The 13,352-nt window shown below is 37.1% G+C and overlaps 1 protein-coding gene across 1 annotated transcript in view; it reads right to left on the bottom strand.

The window, feature by feature from the left end:
* The window catches only part of LOC307137134 (uncharacterized protein), a gene marked incomplete at its 5' end in the record, with an annotated part of 16,093 nt that extends 4,132 nt beyond the window's left edge, over positions 1-11,961 (bottom strand). The window contains 4 exons of the mRNA XM_079834616.1: positions 788-858; positions 2,805-3,048; positions 5,402-5,574; positions 11,887-11,961. Coding sequence (XP_079690742.1) covers positions 788-858; positions 2,805-3,048; positions 5,402-5,574; positions 11,887-11,961 — 563 coding nt within the window. The remainder of the gene's footprint in view (positions 1-787; positions 859-2,804; positions 3,049-5,401; positions 5,575-11,886) is intronic.
* Positions 11,962-13,352: the final 1,391 nt, after the last annotated feature.

Below are 13,352 nucleotides of genomic sequence, written 5' to 3' on the forward strand. Positions count from 1 at the left end.
CACTCATTTATGATGTGTGTGTGTGTGTGTGTGTGTGTGTGTTTCGCCTGATCCTCTGAGACGACACTCATTTATGATGTGTGTGTGTGTGTGTTTCGCCTGACACTCTGAGACGACACTCATTTATGATGTGTGTGTGTGTGTGTGTGTTTCGCCTGACGCTCTGAGATGACACTCATTTATGATGTGTGTGTGTGTGTGTGTGTGTGTGTGTTTTGCCTGATGCTCTGAGATGACACTCATTTATGATGTGTGTGTGTGTGTGTGTGTGTGTGTGTTTTGCCTGATGCTCTGAGATGACACTCATTTATGATGTGTGTGTGTGTGTGTGTGTGTGTGTTTCGCCTGACGCTCTGAGACGGCACTCATTTATGATGTGTGTGTGTGTGTGTTTCGCCTGACGCTCTGAGACGACACTCATTTATGATGTGTGTGTGTATGTGTGTGTGTGTTTCGCCTGATGCTCTAAGACGACACTCATTTATGATGTGTGTGTGTGTGTGTGTGTGTGTGTGTGTGTGTGTTTCGCCTGATGCTCTAAGACGACACTCATTTATGACACTCATTTTATTTGTGTGTGTGTGTGTGTGTGTGTGTGTGTGTGTGTGTGTGTGTGTGTGTGTGTGTGTGTGTGTGTGTGTGTGTGTGTGTCTCTTTTGAACACATGGGATGGAAACGCTGCATTATTCACAATTTATTTAATGCCATATTCCAATTTTTCACAAAAAGTTAAATCACAACTTTGTATGGTTTTTAACGAAACAAAAGTTATTTTTCAAGATCTGACCTTTCATCGCAGACTTCAGTATCTTGGCACATCTGAGCACAGTTTGAGCGACCTTTTGACCTCATTGCTGTCTAGGAGAAACAAGCGAGACATTCAGGAGCTCAGGCTCAAACTCTCAGTTAAAAACCAACTCTGGTGTCTCTCCTCCGCCCGTCGAGCGGCTGTTGCTTTGGTCCATCGACCCCTGAAGGACGTCCTGCGCCCAGAACCCCTCCTGCCCCGTCTCTGCCCACAGCGCCAGGAATTATCAAGCCTAACGAAGCGTTCGGCCACTCTGACTGATAAATATTTATTTGGAGAAGCCAAATGAATCTGAATGGATGCAGGAAGGTGAGGTGAGCCTCATTGAACTGCTCTGGCATGTCCAAAGACTATAATAATCATAATAATGGCAATATTCCCATGGACACAGAGCTCCAGTGTGCCTCACACACACACACACACACACACACACACACACACACACACACACACACACATATAGCTATCATATTGACATTCAGCCTTTTAATCAATATTAGTTATGATGATTAGTTAGGTTTTTTAAAAAGCTGTTACTGAAACCTGGTTGAGTTAGTTAGTGGTGTGTTGAGACTGGCGGTTATGGTAAGGGGGCGGGGCATTTCCCAAACACCAATCACAACACACCGCTCAAGCCAACCAATCAGAGCACAGTGTGCTTTTCAGAAGGCGGGGCTTCATAGAGACAGGAAGTAAACAGAGTGTTACTGACAGACTGGGAAAAGAGGAGCCGCAACAATGGAGAATATGAGGAAATAATCAACATTAAAGGGTTAGTTCACCCAAAAATGAAAATTCTGTCATTAATTCCTCATCCTCAAGTTGTTGGACACCCGTCAGACCTCCGTTCATCTTCAGACACAAATGAAGATATTTTAGTGTAAATCTGATGGCTCTGAAAGGCCTCCATTGGCTCAATGGCACGGTTCACTCTCAAGACCCTTAAAAGACACTAAAGACGTCGTTACAAAGTCCATCTCACTACAGTGATTCTACAATAACTTTATGAATCGGCGATAATATTTTTTGTGCGCAAAAAAACCCTAAATATGACTTACATAGTGATGACGATTTCAAAACACGGCATCATGAAGCTTCGAAGTGTTATGAATCAGTGAGCCGAATCATGATTCGGGTCGCGTATCAAACCGCCAAACTGCTGAAATTTGGCGATTCAAACTGCTGAATCGACTCATTGATTCATAACGCTTCAAACTGCTGGTTCGACTCACTGATTCATTACGCTTCAAACTGCTGATTCGACTCACTGATTCATTACGCTTCAAACTGCTGAATCGACTCACTGATTCATTACGCTTCAAACTGCTGAATCGACTCACTGATTCATTACGCTTCAAACTGCTGAATCGACTCACTGATTCATTACGCTTCAACCTGCTGAATCGACTCACTGATTCATAACGCTTCGAAGCTTCATGATGCCGTGTTTTGAAATCATCATCACTATATAAGTCGTTATTTAGGGTTTTTTTGCGCACAAAAACTATTCTCGCCGATTCATAAAGTTATTGTAGAACCACTGTAGTGAGATGGACTTTGTAACGACGTCTTTAGTGTCTTTTAAGGGTCTTGAGAGTGTAAAGTTGAGCCAATGGAGGCCTTTCAGAGCATCAGATTTACACTAAAATATCTTCATTTGTGTCTGAAGATGAACGGAGGTCTGACGGGTGTCGAACGACATGAGGGTCAGTAATTAATGACAGAATTTTCATTTTTGGGTGAACTAACCCTTTAAGCAGGAAAAGCTGCTTTAGTAGAGCACAAACACAACATCAAGACTCATAAAGGGCATAATGGCCTCTTAAAGGTAACTTACAGTACAGTTATATAACCAATTTGCATACGTAATACCATATTTTTTTACGGTGCAACCACAGCTGGCTTTTACTACACATTTAAAAGGATATTTTTAACAGTGTGGGATCGGAGAAATGATCTTAACACTGAAAAAACACCTGACAACTCTCAACTGTACCTGTGAGGGGCAGTTGAAGTGTTTGTCGGGCAGTTCGTTGAGCTTTGTCTTGACAGCTGGGTCCAGTTTCTGCCCCTCTGACCCCCCCGTGTGAAACCCTGAAGCCCCTGATCTGCCCACGGCCCAGCTTCCCCCCGCCAAGGGTTTGAGCCGCAGGGAACAGCCAGAGAGCCGAACACTTCCAATTATATCTCTACCGCCTTTCCAATAAACACACACACCAGCACACAGGTGCAGGAATGTGCTGCACACACACACACACACACACACACACACACACATGCAATTACTTCCTCTTAGGGCCGTCACATCTGTGGAAAAATGCCACATGAAACTGGGAATGTGTTTTACTGCGCAGCGGCGCTAATGCAGGTGTGAGAGAATGACAGACAGAGGAGGACATTGACATTGTATTTACTACAGTAACAGAATCTACACTCTTAGAAAACAGATTCAATGCGGTTCTGTATAGAACTCTAGGGTTCTCGACTCAATTTTTAAGAGCCATTTATGCCAAAAAGATTCAATGCGGTTCTGTATAGAACTCTAGGGTTCTCGACTCAATTTTTAAGAGCCATTTATGCCAAAAAGATTCAATGCGGTTCTGTATAGAACTTTAGGGTTCTCGACTCAATTTTTAAGAGCCATTTATGCCAAAAAGATTTAATGTGGTTCTGTATAGAACTCTAGGGTTCTCGACTCAATTTTAAAGAGTCATTTATACCAAAAAGATTCAATGTGGTTCTATATAGAACTCTAGGGTTCTCGACTCAATTTTAAAGAGTCATTTATGCCAAAAAGATTCAATGAGGTTCTATATAGAACTCTAGGGTTCTCGACTCAATTTTAAAGAGTCATTTATGCCAAAAAGATTTAATGAGGTTCTATATAGAACTCTAGGGTTCTCGACTCAATTTTAAAGAGTCATTTATGCCAAAAAGATTTAATGAGGTTCTATATAGAACTCTAGGGTTCTCGACTCAATTTTAAAGAGTCATTTATGCCAAAAAGATTCAATGAGGTTCTATATAGAACTCTAGGGTTCTCGACTCAATTTTAAAGAGTCATTTATGCCAAAAAGATTCAATGCAGTTCTATATAAAATTCTAGGGTTCTCGACTCAATTTTAAAGAGTAATTTATGCCAAAAAGATTCAATGAGGTTCTATATAGAACTCTAGGGTTCTCGACTCAATTTTAAAGAGTCATTTATGCCAAAAAGATTCAATAAGGTTCTATATAGAACTCTAGGGTTCTCGACTCAATTTTAAAGAGTAATTTATGCCAAAAAGATTCAGTGTGGTTCTATATAGAACTCTAGGGTTCTCGACTCAATTTTAAAGAGTCATTTATGCCCAAAAGATTCAATGCAGTTCTATATAAAATTCTAGGGTTCTCGACTCAATTTTAAAGAGTAATTTATGCCAAAAAGATTCAATGAGGTTCTATATAGAACTCTAGGGTTCTCGACTCATTTTTAAAGAGTCATTTATGCCAAAAAGATTCAATGCAGTTCTATATAAAATTCTAGGGTTCTCGACTCAATTTTAAAGAGTAATTTATGCCAAAAAGATTCAATGTGGTTCTGTATAGAACTCTAGGGTTCTTGACTCAATTTTAAAGAGTCATTTATGCAAACATGTTTCAATGCGGTTCTATATAGAACTCTAGGGTTCTCGACTCAATTTTAAAGAGTAATTTATGCCAAAAAGATTCAATGCAGTTCTATATAGAACTCTAGGGTTCTCGACTCAATTTTAAAGAGTAATTTATGCCAAAAAGATTCAATGTGGTTCTATATAGAACTCTAGGGTTCTCGACTCAATTTTAAAGATCACATTTATGCCAAAAAGATTCAATGTGGTTCTATATAAACTCTAGTGTTCTCGACTCAATTTTAAAAAGTCATTTATGCCAAAAAGATTCAATGAGGTTCTATATATAACTCTAGGGTTCTCGACTCAATTTTAAAGAATCATTTATGCCAAAAAGATTCAATGCAGTTCTATATAAAACTCTAGGGTTCTCGACTCAATTTTAAGGAGTTATTTATGCCCAAAAGATTCAATGTGGTTCTATATAGAACTCTAGGGTTCTCGACTCAATTTTAAAGAGTAATTTATGCCAAAAAGATTCAATGTGGTTCTGTATAGATCTCTAGCATTCTCGACTCAATTTTAAAGAGTCATTTATGCCAAAAAGATTAAATGCGGTTCTAAATATAACTCTAGCATTCTCGACTCAATTTTAAAGAGTAATTTATGCCAAAAAGATTCAATGCGGTTCTATATAGAACTCTAGAGTTCTCGACTCAATTTAGGTTTTTAGTAAAAGTTAACTTTAATAACCTGGCAACCACATTATTCTATCACTGTGGCAATGTGTTTTGCATCAGGAACCAACACTCATATTTTCTTATAAGTGGGGTTTCCCGATGCAAAACTCCACATATAGGGATCTAGTTTCTATACTGCTATGATTCTGTGCCTCATTGTTTCCAGAATGAATCGTACAGATGTTTGATTCGGCTAATCTATTAGGGACTCAACAGGAGGCACAAACTCTTGACTAAACAGAGCCAGCCGACAGAAAAATCACCTTGAGAATTTGCTTGCAGTCTGGGTAAGACTGAGCAGTTTCGACGCGAGTCTGTCGGGACGTTTGGTGTCAGCTCCAGACCTGCTCGGAGCCCAGCGGGACACTAATGACTTGCACTCGGCTTCATATTTAGACGGTCCGTCTGCGGTTCCTGAGCGGAGCTGATTGTGCGCCTTTGTGGAGGGAAAACAGCAAGAGCAAAACTGAAGCTGGAAGGTCACTGGAAAAAAAGAGAGAGACTCTGACTGTGAAAACAGCGACAGTTAATCAAATGGCATGTCCAAATATTTAGGGGCCGCAGAGCGACAGTGGGGCCCTTCAGAAAACACACACACACCATTTCAGAAATGTAAGAATCTGGCTGTTCCTGCAAACGCATGTTGTGTTTTTGACGCACAGAAATTGCGCATATGCAACATCATTTTGTTGGCTTGACAAAGCCAAAATACCGACATCCTATTTAAGTTTATTCTTCTTCTGAGACTGATGGGATTTACGTATATGAAAAAACATGGTAGCAATGTGCTAAAACATGCTAGCAGCAAGCTAAATGATTTTAGTAAAACATGCTAACTCATGTGCGAAAACATGCTATCAGGAAGCTAAATCATGCTAGCAACGTGTTATAATGCTAACAACATGATAATTCATATTACCAAAATAAATAAAAAAAACTCATTCATGTCATCAACGTGTTAAAACATGCAAGCAACATGCTTAATCATGCTATCAATGTGTCATAGTGTGCTAACAACATGTTAATTCATATTAGCAACATTTAAAAAAACTAGAATAAAGTTAAATCATGTTATTAACGTGCTAATTTAAGCTAGCAATGTGTTAAAAAATGCTAACCACAAGCTACATACTGATTACAACATGTTAATTCATGCTACCACATGCTAACAATATTCGTAATCAAGTTAACAATGTGTTAAAACATGTTAGCAAAATGCTAATTCATGTTAGCCACGTTAAAGTATGCTGGAAACATTCTAACTCTAGCTAGCAGCATGTAAAACATGTTAACAGCATGCTAAATCATGCTAGCAAAGTGTTATAATGCTAACAAAATGTTAATTCATATTACCAAAATAAATTAAAAAAACACTAGAACAATGCTAAATTATGATAGCAACATGCTAATTCATGCTATCAGCATGTTAAAACATGCAAGCAACATGCTTAATCATGATATCAATGTGTGATAGTGTGCTAACAACATGTTAATTCATATTAGCAACATAAAAAAACACTAGAATAATGTTAAATCATGTTATTAACATGCTAATTCATGCTAGCAATGTGTTAAACATACCAGCAGCGTCTTAAATAATGTTAGCAGCACGTTCAATCATGTTAGTATATGTGTTATTTAAAGCTAGCAATGTGCTAAAAAATACTAGCCACAAGCTACGTGATGCTAATGCTGGAAAAATGCTAATTCATGTTAGCCACATGTTAAAATATGCTGGAAACATGCTAACTCATGCTAGCAGCATGTTAAAACATGTTAGCAACATGGTAAATCATAATGCTTGTAACATGTTAATTGATGGTAGCAATGGGCTAAAAAATGCTAACAACAAGCTAAATAATGCTAACAACATGGTAATTCATGGTAGCAATTTGCTTAAACATGTTAGCAACATGCTAAATATCCAAGCAACATGCTTAATAATGCTAGCAACATGTTAGAATCTACTAGCAACATGTTAATTCATATTAATATTTTTTAACACATCAGCAGAATGATTAATTATGATAGCAGGAGGCTAATTCATGTTAGCAGTGTGCTAAAACGTGTGATAAATCAGGTTACCATGATTAGCAATGCTAGTAATGTTAAAACATATCAGTAGCGTTTTAAATCATGCTAGCAGCAATGCTAAATCATGCTATCAACATGTTAGGAAGCTTATTACATAACAGAACATAACATAACAGTTTGTCCTGATGTTTCTATTTAAACTGTCAAATTAAATCAAATGATTAAACGCACCCATTGATGTTATTCAACGAAATGGCACTTTCAAAAGTGCAAAGTTTTATTTTTGGAATAAAATGCCAATGCGCAATGTAAATACTGGTCCATTTTAATTTGCAAAAACATCTTAATTAGCATGTTTTCTTTGCTTGTTTGTCATATGCAATCAATAAACATCCGTGCTTTTGTTAACATTACTCGTGCTTTGAGCTTTCAGCATGAAAAGCGTTCGGTAAATAATGCTTTTAAAGTCATTCTTTTTCTCAGTGCAGATCAAAGCATTATAAAGGACGAGACCCCCAGCTGCTCAATCCCACCCATGATTCATTGCTCAAGACATCAAACCCAATGAGTCAGTTTCCTCCCATGATTCCCAGGTCTACGCGCTGTGTTCAGGAATAAAACTCTCCAAATCACTCCAGGCTTTACCGTGAGAGACTCGCACAGCTCACGATGGCACGAAGATCAAATGCTGAAGTTTGAGTGTGTGTGGCACAAATATCTCTCTCTCTACACGCATGTCCTTATGTCTCTGTCAGTGTCATCCTGCTAGCTGTCAATCATCTCCATGGCGACACAGGTGCGACTGTCTCTCAGATCTATACAGAAGCTTGTTTCCGCCACAGAATAAAAACTTTTTATCTCACAATTCTGGCTTTTTTTCTCACAGTTGTTTACTCAGAGTTTACATTTCACAATTAGTTTTCTTTTATTTATTTTATTTTAGTTCTGACTTTTTATCTCACAATGCTAAGAAAAAAGTCAGAACGTTAAAATATACACATAAATTCTAATAGATATAAACTCGCAACTGTCCCCTAAAGGGACATAAAAAATTATATGGGAGGAAAAACTTACTTTTTTGTTCTCTCGCAAGTGTTTGCGTTCCTACAAGAAACTTTACGTTCTCGCACAAATGTTTTACTTACCCCCCCGAGACACTTGTGTTTGCCTGGAAAATGTTTGCGTTACCCATCAGAGAAACTTTACGTTCTCTCTCAAATGTTTTACGTTCACCAGAGAAACTTTACGTTCTCTCTCAAATGTTTTACGTTCACCTGAGAAACTTTACGTTCTCTCGCAAATGTTTTACGTTCACCAGAGAAACTTTACGTTCTCTCTCAAATGTTTTACGTTCACCAGAGAAACTTTACGTTCTCTCTCAAATGTTTTACATTCACCCGAGAAACTTTACGTTCTCTCGCAAATGTTTTATGTTCACCCGAGAAACTTTACGTTCTCTGGCAAATGTTTTATGTTCACCGAGAAATTTTACGTTCTTTGGCAAATGTTTTATGTTCACCCGAGAAACTTTACGTTCCCTCGCAAATGTTTTACGTTTACCCGAGAAACTTTGCGTTCTCTCGCAAATGTTTTACGTTCACCCGAGAAACTTTACGTTCCCTCGCAAATGTTTTACGTTTACCCGAGAAACTTTACGTTCTCTCACAAATGTTTTACGTTCACCCGAGAGACTTTACGTTCTCTCGCAAATGTTTTACGTTCACCCGAGAAACTTCACGTTCTCACACAAATGTTTTACGTTCACCAGAGAAACTTTACGTTCCCTCGCAAATGTTTTACGTTTACCCGAGAAACTTTACGTTCTCTCGCAAATGTTTTACGTTCACCGAGAGACTTTACGTTCTCTCGTAAATGTTTTACGTTCACCAGAGAAACTTTACGTTCTCTCGCAAATGTTTTACGTTTACCCGAGAAATTTTGCGTTCTCTCGCAAATGTTTTACGTTCACCCGAGAAACTTTACATTCTCTCGCTAATGTTTTACGTTCACCCGAGAAACTTTACGTTCTCTCGCAAATGTTTTACATTCACCCGAGAAACTTTACGTTCCCTCGCAAATGTTTTACGTTCACCCGAGAAACTTTACGTTCTCTCTCAAATGTTTTACGTTCACCTGAGAAACTTTACGTTCTCTCGCAAATGTTTTACGTTCACCAGAGAAACTTTACGTTCTCTCTCAAATGTTTTACGTTCACCAGAGAAACTTTACGTTCTCTCTCAAATGTTTTACGTTCACCAGAGAAACTTTACGTTCTCTCTCAAATGTTTTACATTCACCCGAGAAACTTTACGTTCTCTCGCAAATGTTTTATGTTCACCAGAGAAACTTTACACTCTCTCACGAATGTGAAACTTTACGTTTTCTCACGAATGTTTTGCGTTCACTCGAGAAACTTTAAGTTGTCTCACACTTCTGACTTTTCCCCCTAGAAGAATTTTGAGAAAAAAAGTCACAATTGTAAGATGACATTTGCAATTACCTTTTTTCTTTTCACAGCTGCAGTTTAGATCTCAGAGTTCTGAGAAAAAGTTAAAGTTAAAGCTTCCATAGATCTGCACTGGAGCAGCTGCAGAGAGTCAGATTCCCTCCTTCTTGTATTGGTTTAGACCTCAGAGTTTTTCTGCATGCATGTGTGTGTATTACGTGTAAGCTGCTGCCACACACACACACACACACACACACACACACTGTAACCTGCTGTAGAGACACATCTGTTATGTTTAAAGCCATTTTTTTTCTCTTCACGTCCAGAAAGCGCTTGGCACTTTGCAGAGAATGAATGCAGCTGTAGGGGAAATACCAAAGCTCTCGTAAATGTTATTAAAACCATTAGCCCGCTCTCTTCAAACACACACACACACACACACACTGCACAGCTCTAAAATAGCGCTAATCAAAAGAGGATGTTAGTTTTGAACTAATAATCCAAAAGGTTAATTGAAAGCATCATGTGCATGTTTCAATTCTCTGGTGTTAAAATACAGACAAAGAAATGGGATTCCTGTACATGTGCTGGGACGGATCGAGCAAGACAGACTTAACAAACGAGTGCGAGCGATCTGTGTGTATAAATAGAGGTTTGGATCTGCTGGTCGACGGCTCTTGCAACAGCCAGCCAGAGACTCAGGAGTGTGTTTGATTTGGACCAGAACACGGCTGTCAGAAAACACTATTCCTATTCAGACTACTGGAAAATAAAATAAATTATATAAAATATATATATAAAAATAAAATAAATATAATATAATATAATATATACATAAATATAATAAACGTAATATAATATAAATTATATATAATATAAATGAAACAATAATAAAAAATTATAAATAATTAAAAAAAAATAATAATAACAAATTATATATATATATATATATATATATATATATATATATATATATATATATATATATATATATATATATATATATATATATTATAAAATAAAGTAAAATACAAAAAAAATTCAAATAAAATAAATAAATTGATCAAAAATATCAATATATATATAATAATGAGAACATTTTCTATTCAGAAATAAAATAAAAATAATAAAATAATGATAATAAAATAAAAAAAATGGAAATAACAAAATAAAAATAAAATATTAAAAGAAATAAACTGATATTATATACTGATATTATATATATATATATATATATATGAAACAACTACATATAAAATAAATGAAACAGTAATAAAAAATATATAAAATAAAGTTAAATACATAAAAATTAAATAAAATTAAATAAATAGCAATAAGAAATAAAAATAAAATATTCAAATAAATAAATTGATTGGAAATATAAAACATATATAAAATAATAAAAAATTAAATATTAATAAAGGACAGAAATAAAAAATAAAAGTATATAAAATAAAGTAAAATACATTAAAATATATATTTTTTTAAATGTAAATATTCAAATTAAATTTGTATTATTAAATAATATATTTTTTTAAATTAAAATATTCAAATTAAATTTATATTATTAAATAAATGGCAATAAGAAATTTAAATAAAATATTAAAATAAATAAATTGACTGGAAATATAAAAAAGAATAGAATAAAAATAAAATAGAATAAATAAAGGATTAAAAATATAAAATAAAGTAAAATACATTAAAATAAAATAAATTAAATATTACATTTCGAAAATATATTTCTACAAATACTCCACAAAGAATCACACAGTAATTTTCTTATGGGTAACATATCAAAATATGTCAAGTTATCATCATGTTTTTGGTCATTATCATGATGGGAATGGCAGATGAATATGGTAATAATTCAGTAGTGCGGCATATATTAATGAACCACGGCATTATAGCATCTGATAACAGGGTAAAGCCACCGGTCAAAAAGGGGTAAAAAAGAAAAAAAAAGTTTTCAAAAGTAAAATATATAATATTGGCTAAAAAGGAGCTAAATTGCAGTTTTTTGAGAGTGTTAAATATCCCAGAAAAGCTTCAGTGTAATAAACACATGCGCAGTATGATCATAATACACAAACCCGCTATGGGCCAAATGATGCTCTCTCTCTCTCTCTCTCTCTCTCTCTCTCTCTCTCTCTCTCTCTCTCTCTCTCTCTCTCTCTCTCTCTCTCTCTCTCTCTCTCTCGAGGAGTGTTGGAAACACAGTAAAGCAGGCCAAAGTTCAATAGGGTTGCTAAGCAACAGGCTTGTCAGTGCCTGGAGCTGATTGTCATGGCCTGCAGTGATGCCAGGCTGCATCTCTGTGCCAACCAATGCCAACCGAGCCGCCATCTTTAACCACGTCACAGGGACGTTCTGATGGGTTTACTGGAAGTTACTGGAGACTGAGAGAGAGAGAGAGGCGGCTACAGAGGCCCAGGAGGGACACGCGGTTGGTTCCTCTGCTCCACCGCAGCGCTGGGACTTGGGGAGCGACAGGAGGAGGAAGAGGAGGAGAGGAAACACTCATGACAAATGATGAGGTGAGAGAGAGAGAGAGAGAGAGAGAGAGAGAGAGAGAGAGAGAGAGAGAGAGAGAGACTCCCACACACATCCGTCACGTGTGTCACACTGTCAACATACGCATCTGTCCCGTCTCAGAGTTAGTCTCAAACTAAAAATTCATTCCTTTACTTAATTTAATTAAATCAGTTTAGTTGGGTCAACACAATTTATTGGTTTAGGTCCAATTAGTATGTTTAACTTTATTACCTTTGTCAAACTAAATGTTCTTATGTTGGTCCAACTATATTACTGAGGTTTAATGTTTAAACATGAATCTTCATTCATCATTACACGCAAATAAGACGTGGTGTGAGTACTGACATTAGCATGGAGGGGAAGTGATGTAATCCAGACTAGATTATCATTACCCCTTTTCCACCAGCAAGAACCGGGTGCTAGTTCAGAGCTAGTGCTAGTGCCGGTTCTGAGTTGGTTCGACTGACGAGCCTTCTAATGCTGCGTTCACACCGAACGCGAATGAAGCGTTTCGCGCGAGTGATTTACATGTTAAGTCAAAGCAAAGACGCGAATAGACATGAGGCGGCGCGATTTGCGCAAATCAGGCTGTGGGAATTGAAAAATCTGAACTTTGGCGGATATTTGCGCCGCGTTAACCAATCAGGAGCTTGCTCTAGTAGTGACAACAATCATATGTGGATACCCGGAGCTGTACGATACATCTTCATACTTTATAGAAACAGGAATAAAAAGGATCTTGCTTGGAAGAAAGTGAGTGAGGAGGTCGGACAGTCTGGTGAGTTGTAAAAAACGCTCTTTACTCAATTTGAGCTATACATAGGCTATTGAGACTACAGCTAGCTACAGCCGGCAAATTGAGCTTATTCGCCGTATTTTGAAACAATCCATATCAGCCATTTCACAACGAGACGAGACGGCTGAAAGAAGCCCCTACACTGATGCGAATTAGCGTCTGTTGTGAAGTGAATGAATGAAGCGAGTAAACTCAAAATGTTCAAGCGTCCAACTACGCGCAAATTGCGCAAGTCGTGTCTGGTGTGAACGCACCATAAGAACCGGTTTGCCTTTTCACATGCTAGAGAGCCACAGAGCCAGGTCTTACATCACTGTATACATCTCATCTTTCTCAGCAACGCTAGCGAGGCAGCGGGAAACACAAACACACCAGGCTTGTTGTGAAATGGCTGACATGGATTGTT

Source organism: Gobio gobio (assembly GCF_949357685.1).
Source record: "Gobio gobio genome assembly, chromosome: 14".
Taxonomy (NCBI): Eukaryota; Metazoa; Chordata; class Actinopteri; order Cypriniformes; family Gobionidae; genus Gobio; species Gobio gobio.